The sequence below is a fragment of the Astatotilapia calliptera genome, chromosome 4, assembly GCF_964374335.1.
Source record: "Astatotilapia calliptera chromosome 4, fAstCal68.1, whole genome shotgun sequence".
NCBI classification, from domain to species: domain Eukaryota; kingdom Metazoa; phylum Chordata; class Actinopteri; order Cichliformes; family Cichlidae; genus Astatotilapia; species Astatotilapia calliptera.
Window position 1 is genome coordinate 12,104,601 of NC_137425.1, and position 26,039 is coordinate 12,130,639.

At 40.6% G+C, this 26,039-nt stretch overlaps 2 protein-coding genes across 3 annotated transcripts; one reads left to right on the forward strand and one right to left on the reverse strand.

Moving 5' to 3' along the window:
* The first annotated feature begins 218 nt into the window (after nucleotides 1-218).
* Nucleotides 219-25,951, forward strand: tbcd (tubulin folding cofactor D). Of its 2 annotated transcripts, none has more exons than XM_026164755.2 (39): nucleotides 219-736; nucleotides 830-880; nucleotides 993-1,090; nucleotides 1,214-1,315; nucleotides 1,429-1,575; nucleotides 2,268-2,323; nucleotides 4,031-4,163; nucleotides 4,778-4,823; nucleotides 5,319-5,451; nucleotides 5,544-5,686; nucleotides 5,785-5,845; nucleotides 5,998-6,072; nucleotides 6,177-6,271; nucleotides 10,820-10,976; nucleotides 14,818-14,875; nucleotides 14,963-14,992; nucleotides 15,343-15,428; nucleotides 16,746-16,826; nucleotides 16,926-16,999; nucleotides 17,141-17,258; nucleotides 18,742-18,802; nucleotides 18,898-18,920; nucleotides 19,009-19,040; nucleotides 19,128-19,190; nucleotides 19,274-19,350; nucleotides 19,634-19,715; nucleotides 19,818-19,936; nucleotides 20,034-20,125; nucleotides 20,468-20,608; nucleotides 21,453-21,536; nucleotides 21,775-21,933; nucleotides 22,104-22,242; nucleotides 24,113-24,234; nucleotides 24,329-24,406; nucleotides 24,497-24,583; nucleotides 24,672-24,759; nucleotides 25,468-25,577; nucleotides 25,657-25,741; nucleotides 25,828-25,951. In XM_026164755.2, exons 1-39 carry the CDS (start codon nucleotides 550-552, stop codon nucleotides 25,849-25,851), a joined length of 3,597 nt encoding a protein of 1,198 aa, XP_026020540.2. In that variant the 5' UTR covers nucleotides 219-549; the 3' UTR covers nucleotides 25,852-25,951. The 2 variants fall into 2 exon arrangements, with proteins under 2 accessions (XP_026020540.2, XP_026020541.2); XM_026164756.2 differs by having other exon boundaries at nucleotides 25,831-25,951.
* Nucleotides 6,316-10,338, reverse strand: znf750 (zinc finger protein 750). The gene is made up of 3 exons (XM_026164757.2): nucleotides 10,120-10,338; nucleotides 7,320-8,585; nucleotides 6,316-7,213 (listed from the first exon to the last, which is right to left on the reverse strand). The coding sequence occupies exons 2-3, from the start codon at nucleotides 8,576-8,578 to the stop codon at nucleotides 6,628-6,630; spliced, it is 1,845 nt and encodes a 614-aa protein (XP_026020542.1). The 5' UTR covers nucleotides 8,579-8,585; nucleotides 10,120-10,338; the 3' UTR covers nucleotides 6,316-6,627.
* Nucleotides 25,952-26,039: the final 88 nt, after the last annotated feature.

A 26,039-nucleotide genomic window follows, 5' to 3' on the forward strand; every position in this document is an offset into this window, starting at 1 on the left:
CCAGACCTGCTGAATTTGTTATTTATCTAGTGTGAAAACCTTTACACACTAGATTTACACACCTTAATTCCCTGTGAATGGAGGCATGGAAAAGAAAAACAATCCCATTTGGATAGAAATGTTTCATCATTAGGTCAACTTCACAGCAGCCCAAATAACTGTTTAGTAAAAGGTTAGTAAACATATCCTGCATTAATACGGTCTAGAGAACACGTGACCTGGGACTTTAATTTCCGCCCCTGTTAACCACGTGAGCCATCTCGCTTGCCGTACCGGGGCGGGGTACGACTACAACAGCTAGCTGCATCGTTATAGACATCAACAATAGTTGTGTCCAGTGAAGTTTATGTAATTTTGAGAGCTGCCATATTTCGCGCTTATACTCTCTGAACCTCCTACGCATCTTATCAGTATATGTTTTAATTCAATTCACCAGTTTCCTGGAATAATTTCCACCTTTCCGCTTTTATTTGTTCGCACAAATGCTAATATTAGCTAGCTAAACCTGTCATAACTTGCAACAGATACTCGTGCTAAAGGTCTGCGATAATGCCTCTATCGGAGACGGAGAATGGGTTTTCCGGTGGTGAAGGAGGAGGAGAGGCGGACGCTATTGTGCAGACTTGTGTGCTGGGCAGCTTCAGTGAGAGAGGCGAGACCACAGCCCTCATCTCCAGCCTGCCGGAGGTCCACGGAGACCTGGGGCCAAGGGAGTCTACTACAGAGAGGTTCCTAGGTGAGACGGTCACAAATAAATCAGCTTCCCCAAGATAAGCAATTTTAAGTGATTAGTTTGGAGACGTGATGGTCTGCTAATTTCTCCCTGCAGTAATAATGAACAGATATCAAGAGCAGCCTCATCTGCTGGACCCTCATCTAGGTACACTACAACAGCTAATTTACAAATAAAATCACTCAGTTTATAAAAAGTCAAAGGAGCTTGCAGTTTATAAAAACACTTCCTTCCTTATTTTGTTCCTTTTTTATTTTAGAATGGATGTTAAATATGATACTGGACTTTATAAGGAGTGAAAAGTCTCCACCTTCGTTGGTTCATTTGTGTTTCAAGTTCCTCTACGTAATCTGCAAGGTCAGTTTTCTCATTAAAAACCTCCTGACTGCACTGAATAAAAGCCGCAATGTGATTGCACTCACGCATGTCTTATGCAGCAGATTCACTAATCCTGCACGTTGTTTGTTTATTTCTGGTTAGGTCAGAGGCTATAAAATTTTCATGCAGCTTTTTCCTCATGAGGTGGCCGATGTCCAGCCAGTTCTGGACCTGATGTCCAGACAGGATCCCAGTGACTCTGAGGTGAGGCTTTAGTTTAAAGGGAAAAATAATAGCTTCACACTGATGCATCAGTTACATATACCTATAGGCAATAGTGTATATTGTTTTGATCTTTATTTATTTACTTGTTCCAGACTTGGGAAACTCGGTACATGTTGTTGTTATGGCTGTCTATGACCTGCCTCATACCCTTCGATCTTTCTCGTCTGGATGGCCACCTCGAGTCAGATGGTGGTAAGGCTAGAGAGCCTATCATGGATCGCATTCTAGCTATTGCCAAGGTTAGTTATACCAAAGTGATATGATGTTTTTATGTTTTGGCATAGCCATTGCCAAAGTCAAGAGTGCTGTGGCCTACTTAAAAAAGAAAATCGCATGGGGCCCACTTAGTCTTAAATTTTTAACTCAAATCAAAATAAGAAAGAAAGTGATGTGTTTCCTTGAAAAACTTATTTAAAAAACATAACAAAGGCTGTTGGTTATAGATAGCTAATGCTACTCAGTCATATGTAAAGTGCTAAGGCCAATGTGTGACCCACCTTCCACTGAGACACAAACTTCAGTACAAGAGTAGTGAAATTAGGTCAGAATAAGGAGTAAACCATCTCATATTACCAGTTTTTTATATACATAAACTAATTTTATAGAAATATTTAACTGTACATATCTGAGAGTAATTTTAAGGTGAATTTCTATTACTACAGTGCCTTTGCATCCCGCCAGGGGTCCCGGCCCACACTTTGGGAGTCGCTATGTAGTGTTGCGGCTTGATTTTTGATGATATATATGCCTTCCTGTACAAACTGATCCACCAGAGATTCCTTAACAAGAAAATCCAGCAGTGTGATATTGGCACTAGATTTAATCTTGTCATTTAAGATTTTTGTCAATTTTTTCAAATTTGCATAATACAGTATGTGTTTGTGTATTTTTAAACAGTATGAATAATCGCACTATTTTTTTTCTTCCACAGTCTTATCTAGTTGTGAGCGACAGTGCAAGAAATGCTGCATCTGTATTGGTATCAAAGTAAGTGGACAAATACCACACAGACACTTAAAGTTAAACAGTGTTTTTAGTAACATACCTGAGAGGTAAACATGCTCCAGTCCATGTTTTTAAATCTGTCGTGGAGTACACAACCTACTCCCATTGGCCACACTTTGATTGTCTTCGCTAATGGTTTCACACGATTGATGAGTGGTGAATATTCGGGGGAGAAACAAAGAAAGGTGATCAGACTGTCCCAGGTGGGGGAGGGGCGTTACCGTGTAGGCTCCAGCAATAGGATATCCATCCATCCATTCGCTTCCGCTTATCCTTTTCAGGGTCGCTGGAGCCTATCCCAGCTGTCATAGGGCGAAAGGCGGGGTACACCCTGGACAGGTCGCCAGTCTGTCGCAGGGCCAACACATAGGGACAGACAACCATTCACTCGCACATTCACACCTAGTGGCAATTTGGATTATCCAATTAACCTATCCCCACAAGCTGCATGTCTTTGGACGGTGGGAGGAAGCCAGAGTACCCGGGGAGAACATGCAAACTCCACACAGAAAGACCTCGGCCTGATGGGGGAATTGAACTCAGGACCTTCTTGCTGTGCGGCAACAGTGCTAGCCACCGTGCCACCGTGCTGTCCTGGATAAGGATAATCTTTATTAGTCCCACACATGGGAAATTTGTTGTACCACAGCAGAAAGTGAACAGTCTAAAGTTACAGTAGCAAAAATTAAGAAAAACACTGGAGTAGGATAAGATAATAAGAATAAGATACTATATACTATAGAATAGAATAAAATACTATATATAACAGAATAAAATATGTTATCAGAAAAGGAATTGCAATTGTATACACATTGTCCTGTGTTGTCCCCTCTTGTGTGGCAGGAGACATGTTGATAAAATTTAGCTAATACTGTCTTTAGGTTGGAGTGGTTGAAGTCACCTGCTACAATAAATGCAGCCTCAGTGTGTACAGGTTGTTGTTTGCTAGTGGCCGCATGGATTTCGCTCATAGCAAGCTTATCATTAGCATTAGGTGGGATATATGCACCTGCATTTGGTTGAATCTGAGCAGAGTGTAGTAATATTGTCGAGGCAATATTTCTGTCAAAGCCCTTGAGTTAAACCTGAAAGTCTGCAGTTCAACCACATGTTGATTCTTTGACTTAAAATCTTTTTAGTGATTTACATTGTTCAAATTCTTATGGACTTTATTTTAAACTTAGTTTTTTATGATCTAATAATGTTTCCCCCTGCTGTTTAATAAATTATTTCTGGTATTTGTTCCATTAGACATCTGTGTGTTGGAGTGGAGAGTGTAGCATGCAGTATTAGATTTAAGATATGGTGTGTGTTTCAGGTGCTGCTGACATCATAGTCACTTTCAGTCTAGTGGAAACCAGGGTATTTTTCAAATGACCATAATCTTAATTATTTTACAGTGTGTTGCTTCAAAGCTAAGCTAAAAAACACAGTTACGATGTTTTTAATTTTGCATCTTTATGTTTGTGAAAATATGTTTTTTACTGAAAACCATACAAGATCATTACTAAAGCATTTTGCCCCTGGTTACAAATATATCTCAGATTCGAAGTAAATTCCAACAAACAATTTAAAACTATTGATCTGTAATCAGGTCTTTATCCAGTAGAGGGCAAGATTGCTCTTGTTATATTTAGTGTCAGCGATTTGGTCTTTCATGGTGTTGTCTTATTTTACATGACTCTGCAGGTTCGTGACTCGCCCTGATGTGAAACAGAAGCGCCTCGGAGACTTTTTGGACTGGAATCTAGCCACTATATCCCAGACCAATGATCAATCATTAAGAAACATTGTGGTGTTGGATGGTGCTCTGCAGTCTCTGGTAAACATATGCGCTCACACTCAAGCCTGTATGTTGTGTGCATACTTGTCTGTGTGTGTATGTGTGTTTGAAGACAGTGTAGTCTGTGTGTATAAAAACCTGTCGAGGGGGACTTACAAGAGCTGACATGACTGGTATGCTTCACACAATAGCCTGTGTGGTTTTAGCAGGTGTGTTATGCACCTGCTGCATGTGTGGGATCTCTTGCTTCAAGTGACTTAATTCAATTTCATCTAATGATTTAAGAAAAACGTTTCTTGTTTTTTTTTTTTTTTAAGACAAGTTTTTTCCCATGTTACACCTTCATTGATAAGCTACGTTTAGATCACTTTGTCTAATCTAAGGTGATCTAATGGATCCCACAAGCATGCACATGAATGTTGTATAATTGGCACGTAAACTTGTATAGCATGTTTTTAAAAAGCGTCGCTTTGCACTTAATGTTTGCTAAATGAACCTGGAGCCAAGGTGTTGCTTAGGGCATTCAAAACTGGCTCTGTGCATTTAGTCTCAAGACTTCAGAACTCAAGCTTACATGTTTTTGTGGTTAATGGGAGATGCTTAAAAGTGCAGCTATGTACCAGCTGCATTAAAAAAAACAAACTATGTTACAGGCAAAGCTCTTCAAGCATGGAAAACGAGATGACCTCTTGCAGTATGGTAGGTTCCTTTTCTTTGTTCATGCACAAAGTAAGAAGCAAGACTTTGCTCTACAGCAGGGGTAGGCAACTCCAGGCCTCAAGGGCCGGTGTCCTGCAGGTTTTAGACATCACCCTGTGTCAACACACCTGAATCAAATCATTAGTTCATTCCCAGGCCTCTGGAGAACTTCAAGACATGTTGAGGAGGTAATTTAGCCATTTGAATCAGCTGTGTTGGATCAAGGACACATCTAAAACCTGCAGGACATCGGCACTCGAGGCCTGGAGTTGCCTACCCCTGCTCTACAGTCTCATTTTGGGGACAAAAATAAATAAATAAAAAGAATCACTGACATGCTGTCTCTTGTATAACTGGCATGTGATTGTTGTTTAACTAATTGTTTAATAGCTTCACTACCTGGAAAATATTTCAATCTAAGTATTAATTTCCACAAACTTTTTATATTCCTGTGTGTTCGCTCATGTAATAAATTTAATAAATAAATTTCCTCAGCTCCTGCAGTTCTACAGTGTCTGGAAAAGAAGCATCTGTCAGAGAGCAGCGAGGCCATGCTGAGGAAGCTTGGTGTCAAATTAACCCAGAGGCTCAGCCTTACCTTTTTAAAGCCCCGTTTGGCCGCTTGGAGGTCAGATTTAGTACCAGCTAGTTTTTAAAATAAGCAGAAACACAGAAATGCATTTTGTGTGTGTGCTTTTTTGTAATATGCAAAATTTTCAGGTATCAGAGAGGCAACCGATCCTTAGCAGCAAACCTTTCCATGTCCCAATCGGCTGCAGACAGTACTGGTGCGACCTCTGAAGTGGAGACAAAAGAACAGGAGGAGGACTACGACATTCCCGAGGAAGTGGAGACTGTCATTGGTAAGTTTCTGCTTCCAATTAATTTAAAATGTTTGTCCTTACAAAACATTTAAAAATAATAATAAAATAAAAAATCTGATTTGCATGTTATTCTACAGAACATCTGCTATTGGGACTGAAAGATAAAGAAACAATCGTGCGCTGGTCTGCAGCAAAGGGGTAACAAACCTTTTATATGACACTTGAAAAACCTGAACTGTTTATAAAAACGCATCCATGTTGCTGCTTGTCTTTGGTATTTTGACATGTCAAAAGCAGATCATGAGAAAGAGTTGTTGTGTTACAGTAATCTATGTTGTTTAACCCCTCAGCATTGGGAGGGTGACTGGAAGGCTTCCCAAGGAGCTGGCAGATGAGGTGGTTGGATCAGTGCTGGACTGCTTCAGGTACATTCATGCTTGGGGCATTTCGGCTCTCTCTGTTACTTACCCCTCATAGAGGGGCAATGTTCTGCGTTTTGATATGCTTTGCATGTGTTTTGATCCTGAAGCTTCCAGGAAACAGACAACGCTTGGCATGGAGGCTGCCTGGCACTTGCTGAACTGGGTAGAAGAGGACTGCTGCTGCCTTCCAGATTGACAGATGGTAGGTGATTTAATATCTCAATACTTAATGTATGATACACAGACTACTGTAAACAACTTTTATTATTTTATTAAGCATCTTTATACATATGACATGACATTTACAGTTGTCTGCTTTACAAAATTGTTCAACTTTTAGAAAACTTGCAAAATTTGCTCATCACCTTTTCAAGTCATTTCTGAGATTAAAAAAAAAAAGAACAGTGTAACATTTTACATTTTTAACCTTGTAGCAGTGCTATTGGCTAAAACAGTCAAATCTTTCAGTGCTAAATCAATACAATAAGAAGTCCATTATCAATGAGGCTTTTAGACTTTAGATCAGAGATAGTCCTTATTATAGTCAGAGTTTAGTTGTTAGCAGCAACGAGATCTCCTCCTCAGAACCCGTCCGGGCGCTTTTACTCTCTTGGGTTTATGGCATTTGTTTTCAGCCTTTCCACTGTGTGGTCTTTTGATTGCTGTTGCCTTGGCCCTGGTCGTTTGTTTGCTCTTCTCTTGATAAACAGGACTTTTAGCTTCTGTGGAATCTGTCAAGGGCTCGTCTATAGTACTGAAGTCACGTGAAGACGCTGCAGAGCTTGCAATGGCTAGCTGACAGAGTGCTAGAGCTGCAGTCTGCCTCTGGTCACAAGGCTCTTCATCCAGCTTTTCAATGGAGCTCTGCTGAAGATCTTCTAAAGTGCTTGTTGGAGAGCTGCATACAGGGCTGGTCTGAGAAGTTCTGAGGCTGAGGTTCAGGGGCGACTCATGCTCTGTTGATTTCACTGTGTCTGAGCAGCTCAGTCTGTCGACAGACTGAATGTTTTCCTTGTCTTGGTTTCTTGTTGAGAGGTTGAGGGGAGCCATATCATCTGTGCTGTCGACTTCATGACGCTCTGATGAAGTTTCAGGATGTGGATCAGAATCAGACATGAAGGAAAATCTGCTGTTCGCAGCTAATCTGAAACGGAAAGGCCAAAACCATAATGTACACAACATAACAATACAATAATAGAAACAAAAACGTTTTTAAAATTAATACATCCAAAATTTTGAATTTTGCTTACCCTCTGTCTACGTGCTGAGCTGACATTTCTGCACACTCCTCTGGTCTTAAGTCATTTTTGATGTGTTGCACCGCTGTAGACGTGTTTCCTAGTTGTGGGCCGATCTGTGACTCACTGATGTTGGTGTACTGCAGCGCCTCGATGTCTCGCTGGATGATGTGAGCTTGGCTGGGTCTGTCAGGGGATCCCAGAGCTGAGCTGCCCTCTTTGGGACTCAGCCTTGTTGCCTTGTCTCCACTTTGCCCGTGGTGGCTCTCTGCTTGTGTAGAAGTGTGTGGGTGGTTCAGACTGGCACGTGAATGTATGTACAAGTCATAGTCTTTATGGCCAAAAGTTGGGCCATACATATCCAAAGGAATATATCTGTGTCCTGCAATTGGCATAGAAAGCTCGTGGGGTCTGTACAGAGTGTAAGGCAGAGGGTGCCCTGGGTGAAGAGGATGGCAGTACCTGTATGGGAAAGAGGGAAATGGGGAAGTGTTAGCTGGAGTCACTGGTTGTTGTACCATAGGCCTCTGGGGATCCAGAAAATCTGCCTGAAAGGAAGGAGAGTTTGGCTCATTCACATGGTGATTTCCTGGAAGATAGTAAGGTGGATATAGGGGCCGATCAGGCTGGAGATAAGGAGAATATTCGGGAACCAAGAGAGGCGCGAATGATTTTAAGGGAATGGATGATGAAACCGTGCTCCATGGGAAGCGTGGGTGGTTGAAAGTGGGAACAGGAGCTTGCAAGTCCTCGGTCTGCTTCACAGGTGTCTTGAAAGCTTCTGCTCCGTCACGGTTGGGTGTGACAGGTGAGAAGGCAGATGGGCGCGTCTGATCCTTTTCCTCGTTGCTTTCCGTGCTCTGTGTCTCTGAAACCATATTTGGATTTGCTGCACTCTGACTGTCCTTGATGACTGGACTGTCACACCCTACATCGACCTTTTCTGTGTCATCTGTGCTCTCAGCTTTCTTCTCTTCAGCTCCCTGCTTCTCTGGAGTGTTGTTCTGAACTGCTGGTTGGGCATTTGTTAAATCCTTAGTTTTAGGAGGGATTGCTTTTGCCATTGCCTTCATCTGTCTAGCTGTTTGCCCACCTTTCTGTGATACGAGGGAGATGGAGTTTTCACACAAGTTGTATTTCATATGGTTGAAAAGATGGGACTTTTCGTTGCAGGTGAATGGGCACTGGAAGCACTGGTACTTGAAAGGCTTGCCTGGTGGTCGGGGAATATAGTGGGGTCTTTTTGGCTTGCGTTCTTGAACAGTCTCCATCTTGATTCTGAAAGAAGAGTATAGCGTGTCGTAGTTGGAGATTTAGTAATGGTTTAGATTTTACTGAAGTACCTCTATTCTAAAGTAAACATGCCAATAAATCGGCAAAAAAAACAAAACACACCCGTCTTACAAAAAAAGTCACAAATGTCAATGGACTAGGCCAGTTGCCGATGGCCAGTAAATCCATCCAAATGCCCAACCCTACTCTGTACCAGATTCCCAAGCTTGCTGTCAAGTAATGAGCCTGCTCAAGTTGTTTGACTGGTTACCGTAAAAAGTGGTTGATTTTTCGGTGAGTGTTTCTTCAGCTGCTCAGCCAGAAAATCTCTAGCTGCACAAAACACCGAGCCCTCGGGCTAATGTATTTCTGCAACTTCACAGTGCTTTGGACACCAAACAGAAATATACCCAAATATGTAAAGTAGCCTACCATATGCAAAAATGTTGCCACACGTTTGCATAGATGCAGTTCTGTCCTAGTTTCGTTTTGGTTGATTGACGACAGCCTGCAAACACCTCCACATGTTTCGCACTTTCACTCGACAGTCGGTTTTGCGATTGCTTTGCTCATCACGCCTCCAATGTTAGAGAGTCGCTAATCCACTAGACAGTTAGACTACACACTTTCTAGCACAAACCTCGAGGGCATGTAGAGACAAGCTCGCTCCCTCTCTCGCTCTCAATCTACTAAACTCTGCGCTGTCGGCGTGGGAACCACCAGCCACCTGCTTCCCATGACTACACCTGCGGGATGAATTTATCACTTGATGAGCTCACCAGCTCAGGAGACGCATGAGTATTGGAAGTAATTGTTTAATAGTTTTTCTTGTGATACAGCGTTCACGCTAGCTGAACAATATCAGCAATTAGTAAGTCTGCAAACGAGGATGGCATCTGTAGCACTTCAGGCTTCTGAAACGAATCATCACCTAAAGCTGTAAGTTCAGTGTTGGTGGGCGGACTCAGAGGAACCTGCTTGTCATGCGCTGTTGCAAGAAGTTGCCACTCGAGTTTCTGTCCCAACTGTGGTAGCATGCAAAACCACTCCCTTCTTAAGAAGTAAAAGTCTTTCGAAAGTCTTCTTATAACAAGTCTTTATTTTCATTATAATACAGCTTTAAAAAAACAAAAACAAAGAACAAAATAAAGGATCTAAACTTACTTGTTTTTTTAAAATAAATCTGGATGGAGTGAGATCAGGTAAGTTTAGTTTTTTAAAGATGATATTCTTTAAAGAAGGCTGTCTGTCTGCTGTCTAAATAAGTATTTTAGACCTGATTAAAAGGTTGTCTGCAGAGCTCAGATATTTACCTGTGGCTCAGTTACTGCAGCCTGAGCAGGGACTAATTAGGATCAAGAGGTAGCAGGTGCACAGTTATCCCTACCCTTTATGCAGCCAATAAAAATGGTTAGAAACACCATTACAAATCACAGTCAGTCTTATCCATTGGCAAAGAAATGCTTTGATAGAGTGCTGAAAATAAGTTTAGTGTTAATAAAAGAAAGACAAAAAAAGAAAAAAACAAAACAAACCCTACCTTCTCTAGCCAAAGGGTCAGTATCTTATCCTCTTTATCCAGTGGGCTGCTCCACGCTTCACGCCGCACGGCACTTTCTGGTCAGGACACCTCCGTCGGTACGTGCTCGGAGTTCAGAGTGGGTGAACGTGTGTGTGATCATGAATGTGTTTGATATTTGTTGTGTGGTGAGTTTCTATCTCTGAGGAGTTGTCTCACCTGTGGGTGGAGCTTTCATCTAAACAGCAAGGCCCTCGGGCAACACTGATGTACCTGGTATTAGTCAAGCCTCAAGCAATGATTTACATGTGGGGGGGGGTTGCAATCCTTCTTCCCCTTTCTGGTTCCAACTGAACAAATAATGTATATGAAGTTTTAAATAAAGTTTAATAGCAGGCAGGCCATTTATTCTCCTATTAGTCCTTTTTATTTTCTGTTAAAACAAATGTTCTGTTATTATGAAACAGATTTATTTTGATAATCATCCTAAATAACATGCACTTACTATATTGTTCATAATCTGACCTTGAAAAGTCTTATGAACTGGTGCTAGCTTATTTTCATGTTGTATTACTCTCCTTTAATCTGGAATTGCAAAAGTCAAGCTTTGTGAAGATAAAGTAGTGATCTTTGCTTACCAAAAACATTTCATGCAGTTTGTGTAATATATATTTTGGACATTTCTGACAACTTTTCATCTCACTGCGGTGTCTGCTTGCAGTTGTGCCACTCATTATCAAGTCCCTAATCTACGAGGAAAAGAGAGGAGCGTGCAGTGTTGGTTCCAATGTGCGTGATGCTGCCTGCTACGTCTGCTGGTCTTTTGCGAGGGCTTATGAACCCAAGGAGCTCAAACCTTTTGTCACTCAGATTGCCAGGTAACCTTCCCTTATACACATGAAACACTGCTACACATAGGCAATGATGGGAATAACGGCGTTACAAGTAACGGTGTTACTTTTTTCAGTAACGAGTAATCTAACTAATTACAATTCCTATCGTTACAACGCCGTTACCGTTACTAACAAGAAAATGCGGCGCGGTCGCGTTACTATTTTTCAACAAACAGACGGTTGAAGCTGTGTTTAGCTTCCAGCACCTATAATCAGTTGCACGGAAGTAGCTGTAAGTAATCTGGGCGCTACAGCTTTAAGAAGCGGCACGCTCCCACGGGCGGCAATCACTTTCTGGCCGACGATCACTTTTTTGCACAACACCTGGAGCTAAGGGGGCAAAACAATCGCATGAGTGCTGCTGTTTGACTGAGGAAGAATAAAGTAGTTGTGGTAACCCAATCACATGACCACTTAAAGATGACAAAGCAACAAGGTGATATATACCAGTTTTTAAATTGTGTTGATAGGCCACGTAAAACCAGAGTCATGATAAACAATATATACGCATTTTTCCTCAATAGTTTCATCACGTTTACGGTCTAAGGACAGCGCTAGCAAGCACTCTCTGCTTATGACCAAAAAACAAACAAACAAAAAACACCTCTTTCGAGTTGGTGGAAAAATGTCGACCAATCAAAAAATGATATGGCAACCTGACATTTGGTTGTTTACGAATAGGGGGAAGTTTTAGGAGTGATGGCGAGAGAGAGAGAGCAGGAAAAAAAGAGAGAGAGCCAGTTTTGAGATGTGAGAGATTTGTGACGTTTAGCGTGTTTGGAGCGTGTAGTTAATGTGTTGTCTTGTGTAGTTAGTGTGTAGTGTTGTGGATAGTTTTGTGTTGTGTGTCCGAGCAATGAGGTGACTGCTATCTGCAGGTATCAAGCTGTGATGTTCTCCTTTATAGTGGACAGAAATTATTTTTTTGGAGTGGCACAAATAATTTGTGTGGCATCTTATTGAATGCAGAACAGCTGATTGTTCTGTAAATAGTTTGAAATGTTTTTTTTTTTTAAAAAGGGTAAAAGGTAAATGGCTGCAAATAACTTGTTGTTTGCAAAACTTGTGCATATGATTTTAAAATTGGCAATTTATATTTGCATTTAAAGTTATGAAATATGATTAAATAAACATGTTTGTGGTTGTTACAGTAAAAGACCTTTTCTACTTGGAATTTATGTTTTTTTTGTCTGATTTTAGATCAATTGCGTTAATACAGTATATCAAAATGAAAACATAACTGTAAATTCAAACACGTGAGGTTGTGCTGAAAAACAATGATACCAATCAAGGCAAAGTAAATAGTTTTTAACGGTGAAATGTAGAGGAAACATCAAAAGTAGTGAAAAATGGCCAATTATACCCTGGACCCCAGAGGGTTACTTTTTTTTTAAAGTAAGGCAATAGTTACTTTTCAAGTAATTAATTACTTTTAGAATATTGTAACTCAGTTACTTTTTTTGAAGAAGTAACTAGTAACTATAATTAATTACTTTTTCAAAGTAATTTCACTTGTTATAGAAAATGTATAACAAACCTCATTTTGCCAGAGGAAAAGTATTATCGTTATTCCACTAGTAAAATGCAAAATAATTACTTAGAGAATTATCTCCAGTTTCATTAGATTCCTTCAGTACCTTGCTGCGGTTTAATATTCAAGCAAAGTCAGCATTTATCCTCCTGAGCAGTTTAAAGTTAATGCATTTAAGAATTAGAAACACCTTTCTAATTAATATAATACAGTTGAAAATGGAGGATAGAAATTTTGCAAAGAACCAGCTGAAATCAAGAGATCGGTGCACGTGACATGTCAAGTAATCAGTCAAGTCATTTGATTGCAGCTGTTAGGAGTGACATTATCATTACAATTTGCATAGAAACTGCAAGGTGTTTTTACTGCCTCAAACCAGTTTTTCTGTGTCATATCAGTCTTGCATGTCCCCACACAGGCAACATACATCGCCATTTGATAATGTTTTCATGTGTTCAATTTAGAATAGGCTACAAGTTTGGATTTTTATGTTGTAAAAATCAAATAGATTCAGTAAAGCTCCAATTGTCTGAGGCAGTGGGTGGGAAAAGTACTTTTTTGTTGTTGTTGTTTTTAAAGCAAATGCACAACATGGGCTTTATATGCTAAATAAAGGCTATAGTCCTTTTTTTTTTTTTTTACATAGAACTTTTTATATTACGTTTCGGTTTTGAAATGAGATCCAGTATCTAAAGATCTGCATTCCTGGTTTGCAGGACGTTGACATTTGGAGTATTATCTAGCATATCTGCTAAAGAGCACATTTTGCTCTGTTTTGGTGTTTGACTGAAAAACAGAAGGTTTATAGGTTTGGTGCAGAAAGGTTTATCTCAGTATTTTTTAACCCTGGTGCAGCATGAAGGGAAATTTATTTTAGAAAAACAAGGAACCAAAATCTGGTCTTTTCCTACAATCCTCATCAAATTTATAAAAATGATTTTTATGTTCTGTTACCTTAGACTGCATTATCTCTATTAGAAGTGCATTTCTTTCTGCATGTTTTCCCCTCATGTTGCTGCAGCAGCCGCTATGTTAAACTGCAGGCATTTAGTTAAGACTTCATTTGCATGCAGCATGCTTATACGGGCATGGCAAGAAGTACTGAAATCGTTGTTTGTTTGTTTTTACATGAACATTAACAGACGGTACTTGCTGAGTAAAATGTTTTATATGCCTCACTTTAAAATCAGAACTAGCTCTAAAAATAAAAACCAAGATCGGGAGATTTTCCCATCTAATGAGCAACCATGCAGAGAAGTACGACATCACCCATTGACATGTGTTCAGTCTTTGTTAATAGTAACGGTTTATCTCATCCTTGAGCTCTTTTTCTTGGTGTGCATGTATGGACCTGTGGCCTGTGACTGTGCAGACCAGCTCTGCAGTGTCAGTTTGAACCCCTGCAAATTATCATCAGCAGTCGCGACAACACCCTCCCTTTCTCTAGCCTACAGGACTGCCAGGTTTCGCCTGCTGTTGTAGGTTTCGGTCGCCGTTTGGCAGCAATGCTAAGACAAGCTGGTTCCTGCTCTATTCATCAAAGCTTGATGACATTCACAGAAAACTCACTTTTGTCAGTGGCTTGGGGGCACACTCATGCACTTGTATTCTTACTAACTTAAATAAATAAACTATATACTAATTGTAGCAGTGGTAAAAGTAATTTAGAGTAAGCTTTATGTCTAGAGTTCAGCCAGGAAGTTTGTTTTCTAAACCCTCAGGGTGAGGGCAGTTAGCATAGCCAAATTGGGCAGCTGGTAAATCTCCATGCTGGGATCTTGCTGAAGCTGGGTACATGAAGGGAAAAAGGACAACAGCAGTCAGTCTCAGCCTGCCACAGGTTGGCCCCCACTTAAACGTGGTGTGGGGATATTTACGTCAGAAGGCAGTCGTGCTTAATCATATTATGGTTTACCGTCTGTGCTGAGAATCTGTGGTTCACAATCACAGTTTGCAATAATGATGTAATTGAAACCTAGCATCTGACTCATCTGTGCGCTCATAAGAATCTGTACACTGTTGGTGAAGATTGAGGTTAATTTCACAGGAATGGGGCAGTCTAACATTTATATTAGTATATTTTTAATTCCATATGCATAAAAACTGTATTTAAGCGTTAACTACAGAATTTTCTAAAATTGAAGTATCCGTCAAGCAGAAAAATTATAAAAACAAAGTACAAGAAGGCTGATTCATCTTTACTTAACGCCCTGTGACAAGAAAAAGTTATTACCTTCTCCAACACGTTTGGTGGCGGTTGAATGTATTTAACATATACTTTGTGTTTTTCTGCAGTGCTTTGCTGATCACTGCTGTGTTTGATCGAAATGTTAACTGCCGCAGAGCTGCATCTGTAAGTTCTCTTTTCGACATCCCATGCTTTCCTAACTAAGACATACAGTTACAGGACAGCAGTTCATTTTGTCTCTTTTTGTCCCAGGCTGCCTTCCAGGAGAATGTCGGCAGACAGGTTTGTGACCTCAGTATTGACTACATGAACATTGTGACTAACAGAATCGCTGTGATTTGAAGCTTATTTGTTGCCAAATATCTAGCTCATGCTCAAACTTGCCTTGTTAGTGAGAACCTTTTAAGTAAAGAAATAGCCTCCCAGTATGGCTGCAGGGCACCAGCAAAAGCTTGATTTGCAAGTAGACCTCGAGCAATAACTCTGTGAGATCGTTTCTTGAATTTGGAACCTAACTGTGTGTTTTCTATCTCATAATCATGAGCTCAGTGTTTAATAATATGAGCAACCTTTAATTAATGAAATGCAGTAGAAACATCTCAGCACTTTCTTGGTTTCTTGTGTCTCAATAGGGGACATTTCCTCATGGTATTGACATCTTAACAACAGCAGACTACTATGCAGTTGGTAATCTCAACAACTGCTACCTGAACATCAGGTAAGAAACACTGCACAAATCACAGTAGCCTAAAAAATAAATGTTGTAAACAGGTAATACATTTTCTTTTCACACTGGCACAGCACAGAATTAAATCTCAGTTTTTCCTAACATTACTGTTTATGTGTGTTGTCCCTAATTAAAAATATCTTATCTCACTATAAGTGACAAGCAAGAAAAAAATCATTCGGGCCAAAAGTGGGTTGTGTACTCTCTCTCTGGAACAGCGGTCCCCAACCTTTTTTGCGCCACGGACCGGTTTATGCCCGACAATATTGTCACGGACCGGCCTTTAAGGTGTCGCGGATAATTACAACAAAATAAAACTAGTACCGGTACCGAAAAAAAGAAGATTTATTCATAACACACGTGAAAAGACCCAGGAAAACAGAGTTAATGATAAAAACGATAACAAAATACCGCTGAAAACCGATAAAAACCCTGAAAACCATACATTTCACACCCGAGCCTCAACTCTTGCGGCCCGGTACCAAACGACTCACGGACCGGTACCGGTCCGAGGCCCGGGGGTTGGGGACCGCTGCTCTAGAAGATAGACCCTGCCTCCCACTCTAAAAAGAGAAACCTGTCCAGAAATGTCATAATCTTGGATTCTTCTTTGACTGATGACAAAATAAGGTCACACTTTATTATGTCTATAAGAAAATTACACTTTTTTCCATTTTATACTATAGTAAACACTTTCCTTATTTCTTGATTAATCAGTTTCAAGACCTTTTCAGTACAGCAAACTGGTCTTTGTGTGCACTGCAGTCTTATTCAGAGTGAAATAGACAGTAAACCATGGCATGCTTCAGGGAGTGGCTACCTTGTGATTGACAAGTTGCCACAACACGAGCACACCTCATCTTTGCTATGTCAATGGGCTCCACTCTTCACTCGCTTCAAATGAACCTTTTACATAAAGTGTACAGTCCATCATCACATCATCACATGACCTTGGGTTAAGGTAACTGAGTTGTAACGGCACCAAAAATCTTAATATTATAACCCAATATATACACATACACATTTGATAAAGTGTATATTGAAGCCAGTGCAGAAAAACTTTAGCCTTTACAAGAATCTGCACCTTTGGCAGGAATGTGTCACCAACTTAGTAAACATTTAAGCGGTGAAAACGAATAAAGATGCTAGCCTCAGGGCATGAATGAATACAGAACGAGGAAGGAACATAGCACAGTGATAGCAGATGTGATTTAAGTGTGGCTAAACTGATGTTTGCATTCTATTGGTTACCAAAACATGCATAAAACTGTTATGTGTGTTGTTATTTTTTTATTACTTGTCTCAAAGTGTCTATATAGCAGGTTTCCCAGAGTACACCAAATCCATGATCGACCATTTAGTAGCTATGAAGATCAACCACTGGGATGGGTAAGTACTTGCATTAATAATGCTGCCAAATGTGAAAAGGACACTGTTTTGTTTTCACTTATTTATTTATCTATTTATCTTTGTGTATACATTTTGCAGTATGATTCGAGAGCTTGCCACTAAAGCTCTCCACAACTTGACGCCTCAAGTGCCTGATTATATGGCAGCAACAGGTAAACAATGTCACCCTACCTGTTCCTCAGTCAATGTTTGTCTTTTAGTTCAACTGCTAAATGCTTTATGAAACTGAATGAAACCTTCAATTAAAAATAAAGAGTGGAAATTTTATACTCCCCCTCCCTGCTCGGTTTCAGTTTTACCGCAGCTGTTGAAAATGGCCGTGGGTATTGATCTCCATGGCCGGCATGGAGCCATCCAGGCTTGCGGGCAGATCACACATGCTCTGTACAAAGTGGGCCTTCAAACCAACAGGTAGGCTTTATATACACAATAAAAGTAGCATTAGCTAGGGTTGGTCTAGAACTGAAACTTCTTTTTAAACCTTAATATACACGGGTTAAAAACACTTTTTAATCAGAGTAAAGCATTAAGTCAGTTAAACTTCTGGCATATTAAAGTGGTCGTTTAAGTAGCAGAGGGGGTTGTTGGTTTGATTCTCATGCTTTGGTGTTAATTAAATTAACAACAGGTGCACTAGAGGGGAAACAATGACACAACCCCCAACACAGGAATGGTTTTACAGACCACTTCTACATTTTGCTAGTTTAAGTGTCACTACTGCTAGCATGAGGCCATACCTCACTGGACCTTGCAGAGGTTTCACTGGTAGTCCTCCAGGATGGCGCATCAATATGTGCCACTGGCGAAGGATTTACTATATCACCCAGCACAGTCTCAGGAGCATGGAGGAGTTTCCAGGAGGCAGACAGTTACTGTAAGAGAGCTGGACAGGGTCGTAGAAGGTCGTTAACCCCTTAACAGGACTGATATCTGCTCCGCCTATCTGCTTGTGTAAGAAGGAAGAAAATGAGCACTACCAGAGCCCTATAAAATGACCTCCAGCAGGCCACTAGTGTGAATATCTCTGACAAAACAATGAGAAAAAGCCTTCATGAGGCTGGCCTAAGGGCCTTACAGCCTGTAGCACCCCGTGCTCGTAGCCCAATTAGCATTTGCTATAAAATACCACATTTGGCAGGACCGTGTGCTTTTCACAGATTAGAGCAGGTTCACCCTGAGCACACATGACAGACGTGAATGGATCTGGAGAAGCCAGGGAAAATATTGATTCCTGTGACATCATTGAGTATATGGTGGTGTGTCATTGATGGTTTGGGGAGACATATCTATGGAGGGATGCACAGACCTCTACAGGCTAGCCAACAGCACACTGACTGCCATTAAGTATCAGGATGAAATTCTTGGACTCATTGCCAGACCCTATACTGGCGCTTTGGGTCCTGGCATTCTCCTGGTGGACAAGAATGTCCGACCTCATGTGTCCAGGCAGTTCCTGGAGGACGATGATACCCTTGACTGGCCCCCACAATCACCTGACCTAAATCCAGTAGAGCACCTTTGGTACATTATATTTTGGTCAATCTGATGCCACCAGGTAGTACAAGATCTCAGTGATGCCCTGATTGAAATCAGGGACGAGATTCCCCCAGGACTCTATCTTTCATCTCATTAGAAGCATGCCCTGATGTTGTCAGGCATGCATGGAAGCACATCGGGCCATACAAATTTCAGTAAAATGGACTCCCTGAATATGGCATCTTTTTGTTACTAACACATTACTGAGTCCTTATCAATATAGATAACCCATAACGATTTGATGTGTTTTCAAAGTGTCCATGTAATTGTTTTAGCAGCGTGCTTTGACAGTGCCCTGTAAGCCTTTGGCACATTAAATGATGGCACTATTAAAATCGGGCTTGTATTTGTCCCATAGGACTGTGGTGGACATGATTTCTCCAGAATGTGTGGATGCTTTAAAGAACATTCACCAAATGGTAAGTGCATGAACTTAAAAATAGTTTCAAGATTAACTTCAAATTAAACAAACTTTGCTCTTCTTGCTCATTTAAATTTGTTGGCCCACTTTCAGCTACACGACCGAAAACAGTACAGGTATGCTGAAATAATCTGTTTAGCTTTGCAGTATGGCAGATCAGTAATATATTACTCGTATTACAATTATGTTTATTTTGTTACATAGGGGCTTTGGTGGAGAGCTGATGAGACCAGCAAGTAAGTTTACATTCAAAGTTGGAATTTAAAAAATAGTTGCATGACATGCTGACGATTCCTGATTGTTTGTTTTTTATTTTTTCACAGTTTGTAGTCTTATAGAAAAGCTGTCCCTGTCCAAAATGCCTTTCAAGAACGACCCCATCATTAGTAAGGCAGTTCTTTACAGCACTGAGGTTTTGCTTTTCTTTTTTTTTCCAGCATCACAACTAACAGTATGTATTATGTTACAGCTGGCTGGCAGTGGATTATAGACGACACCATAAAGACTCTTCATCTTGTTTCTAGTGGAGCAAAGGATGGCATTATGGTAAGCTTAATGCCTTTTCATTCTTCTCTAATGTTGAGGTCATTCCAGGAACCAGTGAGAATGATGATGCTCATTTTTATACGTCAGTTATATCTGTTTATTGTAACCAATCAATAGAGCAAAACACAGGTATCTGTAGTATAAGGTAAAGTGGTTGCTCCACCAGAGTGTGTACTAGTTTGGTCATTTTCAAAGCTGTGGAATCAAATACTGTCACCATTTGTTTATTTGTGGACTATTTTCTGTTTTCTACTCTCTGGCCTTCCCTTTCCTGTGTCTGCAGGCTGCACTTGTATCAGCCTTGTCTGCCTTGTGTGAGGAGTACTACCAGGCCAGTCCAGGCCAGGCTGACCCACAAATGCAAGGTAGCTTAGCTATGGTTTTCTCATTATTCTATAACCAAATATGGATTTCATCTGTATGATTTGGTTAATGTCTGTAACATGTCCGTGTCCTTACATGTTTAGATGCTCTGGTGTCTCAGTACACTGAAGGGCTTAACAACCCACAGATGCTCACTCGTTGCGGATCTGCCCTGGCCCTCGGCTGTCTGCCAAAATTTATGATCCATGGCAAATTGAAGCAGGTGTGTTTGAAGTGTGTCCACACTTTCATTTTCAAGCTGTTTTCCATCTAGCTGTCTCTGCATTTTAGGTATAAATTGGTTTGTGTGTTTGCGATAGATCATTGAAGGCCTTCGGCAGCTGTGCGCTGAAACCCAGAAGGAAGGGACTTTTACTGAGGCGAGGAGAGATGCAATCACATCAGTAGCTCAGTGAGTATTCATATGCACACGCTTATTGCCTTCTCATCTTCTATCTACATTTTTTTCTACCCTGTTGTTTCTTTGGTGTGTATTTGTGCACTGTTATGTTTGTTTGTCTGTCCTCGGCTCTTTGCCTGCTAGTTTAAACACGTGGATATGTAGACAGTGGTGCTAAAATAAACAATTGGCCGACTATACCTGCAGGACCTGAAGGGCATGTCTGGCCATTTCTCCGATAGCATCTTTCCTCAAAATTCAAATTTAATTTCTTTGCTGTGGTTTGTGTATATTTCTCGTTGTCCTTTTAAATTATGTTTTGATTTGCAAACTGTTTTTCATTTTCTCCACCAGAGTGAGTGTGAAAGCAGGCGCATGTGCTGAAGGCTCTCCAGACTCTACCCTGTGCTCTGCAAATGTAGATGAGGTGTATGGCACTCTCCTCTCCAGTATGGTCGATTACACCACCGACAGCAGAGGGGATGTCGGGGCCTGGTGAGTGAAATTGCTCCTCAAAGGCACATATGTTCTTTTAACCGCCTCGGGGAGGAAGAATTCTTCCCCATTGAGACGTCTGGTCTTCTGTCCCTCCACAAAGGGACGTGCCCATGTCACAGGTAGCTCCAGGCCACGGTTACCGACACGCCTGGAATGTCACCAGGCTTGTCACTTGTCTCCAACATGGGATGGGCTGCTTGCTTTACACTGTCTAGTAATCTTGTTATTTTCTTCTTTCTCTTGAATCGCTTTTCTTCCTTGTTTACCTGCAATCTTTTTTTTTTCTTTCGTAATAACACTGAATGAAGACAGTCCTTCCCTTATTTTCATCATATATAATCAAGAATTCACAAGTTGCTTGTGTTTAAGTTTTGAATAAACACCCTGATCAGCATTTCACATAAACAAATTGTGCCCTTTAGCCATGAAACTAATTTGACTGTAAAACTGCAGAATCCTGTAAAACTGCAACGGTCTTCTGTTGTTTATGCGGCTGTAGCTCAGCAGGTAGAGCAGTTCAAATACTGACTGGAAGGTTGGTGGTTTGATCCCCTGGTTTGATCCCTTGATGAATCCATCAGAGGGTGAATGTGTGTAACATTAGATAGAAAGCACTTAAGCATAGAAAAAAAAGTGATTGAATGAGTAAGAGTGAATGGGTGAATCAGGCATGTAGTATAAAGCGCTTTGAGTGCCCAGATGGAGTAGAAAACGACTATATAAGTTCCAGTCCATTTAGATTACCTTAAAAAAAAGTAATAGATTGATAGATTTAATAGAAAGTGGTGGGGTTTATTCAAGCCCATGCCATTTAAATATACTGTGTGTGTCACTTGCTCAGGGTCAGAGAGGCGGCAATGACTAGTCTGAAAGATGTGACTATGCTGGTGGCTAGCAGTGCTCCAGAAATCCTTTCAGCAGACATGTGAGTACGAATCTTTAATTATTTAAATATGTTCTGTTTTTTCTGTATGTTCTAGGCTCTCCAACTTTACTTTTACTGTTTATTGTTGTCATATAAATTATATCCAATGTTGCCTTTGAGCTTCTTGTAGTTCAAGATCTTTTTTCTTAAGTCTTGATGGCAGCAAAACTTGTATAAACACAACTGTGAGAGAATAGTGATAGTGCTCATTGTCTTTATTTCACACTAATGTATGTAGGGTGAAATGTATGATGTGCTGCCTGGCCCAGCAATCTGCCGAGAAGATTGATCGCTACAGAGCCCACGCTGGCACCATCTTCCTTCACCTCCTTCACAGCACAGATCCTGTAGTACCTCACATTCCCCACCGAGAGGAGCTGTTGGGCATTTTCCCCATGTGAGTCACTACCACAGTTAACCAGTAGCTTTAGGAGCTTTAATAATTGCTATAATTTTAACCAGCCTTTTGTGTTTGGTCGGTTTTGGCACATGCACATGCAGTTTAACAGTGTTTCGTAGATGACAGCTTTATTTGCTGATCTGTGACCCATTTGCTCTGTGTTTCAGTGAGACCACAACCACTCTGAACTGGAATGCTCCATCTCACGCTTTCAAGTATATCGCCCAGCTGCTGGGATTGTTTGAGTATCAGTACCACACTCTGCTGGGGCTCACCGTGTCTGTGGGAGGAATCACAGAGTCCACAGTAGGTGGAGAAGTTGAATATTGTCAAATCTTTACATTGTTATGTGCAGATGGGTGATAGTTTTAATCTGTAAACGTCTAAAAGGTTGGCAGTGAGGGATTTAGAGATTTTCACCTATTGAGCTGTAAAGTTTGATCACCGGTAGGAATGATTTCCTGCTTCTGTGGCTGTCCACTACCCTGAGTCTGCTCCCACAGCAAAGGGGATCGCACTGGCTAACACAGACTCGAAAGACATCATCCGGTAGATGTTAAAGAACTCAGTCGTCTCAGAAAAGAGGGACAAATTTAGCACCTCTTATTGTGGGCTTTTGTGTTTTTAATGAAGTCCAGTAGATGTTTAATGATATTTGTGCGTAGAATAAAGCAGTGGCTTATTATAGAAATGTACTTTTCAGCATTAAACATCCCACAATAAGATCAACACACAATAAGATTTGTGTTGATACTCAGGTTGAGTTTAGACCAGCAGGGGGAGCTTTCAGTCTAATCTCGTGTCTGACGTATAACACCTGCCTTTACGGCAGTCCATCGAGTCATTGATACCAGCTATGTTACTCATCTCCACCTGATTACGTCTTGTCTTTTTTATGGCCAAGCGTGAGTCAGACTTACCTACAGATTCAAAATGGGAACATCCCATAGGTTGTATCTGGAGTTTAGCTAATTTCCTGTCCTAATATTTTACTCAACGTCAGTCGGGAGACTCAGCTGGGGTTGATCAAGTTTCCCCCCTTCGTCTGTTATGACCTAACCTGTTAAAACCAATCACTCGGAGGAGAACTTGCACACACAAATTGGAGCCAGTTAGGTTATTTCTTAGCTTTTAGTGTTTATAGATGTACTAAAGAAAATAAGTTTAATGCTTGTAATAGCAGCAGTGGGGCCAGTAAAGTCAAACTTGTCTTCCAGTGGTGGCCTAAATATATTCCCCAAGAGGCAATCAAGCTCTCGTCCTGGTCTTCCAGTGGTTTTTACTGCAGATACATCCTCAGAGATGAGAAGTAGTGATATGTTTGCACAGGGTTGCATTTAGGAAACTGAGCCAAGACTGCATCAATCCATGGGCCAAGAATACTGTTCTCACACCACAGGCACATATTCACACAGGCCAGAGAGACATGAAGCATCTACCAACTTTCCAGGAATTGTGTGGACGTAGATGGCCCACATGACCCTGAAAAAGAGCAGCCACACAACAGAAAAAAGTTGGAGGCGTAAAACAGAAAATTAACCACTGAAACATTAAAAACTGTTATTATTATGTGTATATATGTGCATTAATGTGGATGAGATTTTCAGCCAAGAGTTTCTTAGTAACTCTGTTTATAGGGCATTGTGCAACTATATTATGTTGCTATCTTGCAAATGTCAAGATTTGACACTTTCTTCGCTGTGGTCTGATAATATCTGATGCTTTTCTTTCCCAGGCTCCTCAAGTTTGCACTCGCTCAGCAATAACTTCACAGTAATTTTAATATTATAGTCCAGGTTTCTGTTTTTTCTCAGTTTTTTTCTATTTACATTTCCTACCTTTGCCTTTGAATGACAGGAAAAGAGTCGTAACACGGCAGTGTTTTTGTACTGCATGTACACGTACTCTTGGGTTGTCAATCTGTCCTGTCTTATTGAATTTATTGTCTCTTAAACACCGTGAGACACTTTTTTCCATTTGGAACAAGCATTAAACTATAGACACGGACCTTACAGTGGCCAAAACTTGGGTGTTATTATGTATGATCAGTTAAAATGATGTAGTTTTATATACAAAAAGCTCAGACTTCATCTTCACTGTGACATCATACTGTTTTACAATAACACTTTATTTATTTTTTTATATATATTTACTAGTTTTTTCTGTTTCTGTTTAGGTGCATTTCTCTTCCCAGTCTCTGTTTGACCATCTGAAATTGATTCAGAGCGATAGTGCTGCTTTGGGACAATTTGGAGAAACGTTGCTGAGGATCTTCAGAGACAATCTTCACAATGACAGGTACGTGATGATGTGAGGCTTTTTTTTATCTGTCCTGTTTTCAGTACATTACACTTGTAAAAGCTGCATATATTCTCTTTTCTTTTCCTTTTAGAGTGTCCGTTTCCTTTCTTAAGATGCTCAATCAGATTCTTGCTAACAGCTGCTTCGAAATATTCACCATGCAAGAGAAGTGAGTGCTGTGATTTGTTTTTCTTTCTTTGTATTAAACTAAATGTGGATGTTTGTCAGAGCTAAACTTTTTCTGCCTGTGTTTTCTTAGTCATCCGTTCTGTGTGGACCTTTTGGCCCTTTGCAAAGAATTCAAGAAGTCCAAAGACATTTCCAAGCTGCGAGCATGTATATCAGTGTAAGTCTCTGTCTCACTGATAAATGCACACATGATGCAAATCGCTAAAGCTAAATGTATGTTGACTATGCCGGTTTGTGTTTCCCAGTTTATGTGGGCTGATCCAGTTCCAAGGTGAGGTGAGAAAGAAGGTTTTGTCCCAGCTGCTGCTGCTGCTCTGCCATTCATTTCCTGTGGTAGGTTTACTTGGAGCGTGCACCGCTATCCTTGAAGCAGGATTGTTGGGTTTTTTTGATCAACAGTTTCATCCAGGTGGAAAGATCTCAACACCTAATTACTGTACATTCAGCTTTGTTTATGTTTTTTGTATATTTATAGCCAGCTCTAAGGAAAACTAGAGCCCCATCACGTTGTATTTTTGAGTGGACTAAAGGGGACCTATTGTGCTTTTCCTTATTTTGTCACGCTGTTACAGAGTGCAAAATTGGCTTTCAGACTTCTCTAAACACAGTTTCTAGTTTCTTCTGCTCTGAAAAGCCCTGGCAGTGAGCACATAAGCCCCACCCACCTGCTGATCAAAGCTTTTGTTTGTGAGAGGCAACCTATCAGAAGGAAGGGGCTTCAAAGCAAGAGGAGCTAAAACAGCTTTTTTTCCTCCAGACAGTGTATCAACAGAACTGTATTAGTATTAGATATATGAATCCTTTTGAACTGTGAATCATGCAAAGCTACTCAAGTAGAGTCCAAGAATAAAAATAAATGTGAGCATAACGTGCTCGCTTTTAATGAATGGATGAATTGATATGCATGTGGCTTTGGACACATGCAGGGTGATGATTATTGTCATCAGGTCTAGTTCTCAGTTTATATGTTTGGATCAAGCATAGCTGATTGCTGGAATAGCTCTTGACTCTTGTTCTAATTTGTATTTCTCACAACTGTAGATAAGAAAGACCACAGCCAGCCAGATGTATGAGATGCTTCTGACCTACGATGATGTTGTTGATCCAGAGGTGTTGGATGATGCCATGACTTTGCTAAGTGACACTAACTGGTAAGTAGTCATACTGGAGGCAGCTGTTAAATAAACTGACTATAAGCAGTATGTAAAACGTTGCCATGCTCCTTTCCAGGGAAAGCGACCTCGCCACAGTTCGACCACATAGGAATCAGCTTTGCGACTGGTTAGGAGTCCCCAGGCCACAACCAGTTACAAAGGTAACCATTTAGCGTAATTATTGAGAGTTTAGAGCACAAGGCAAACAAATTGAATTGAGTTGATCCTAACTGCTGTCTTTAATCAGCAGGGCCCTGTCCAGGTTTCCTGATCACTCACAGGAAATGAAGAACACCCCATGTCAGGTAGCTCTTCTAACTGCCAATAAAACACATGGAAACAGTCGAAATACAATAAATGTATAAAAGAAATTACTTGATTTGTTGTGTTGTTATTACTAAGACACACCTGCATAAAGGTTATATCTCTATCACTTTGCGTGCGTTCTGGTTACAGCCT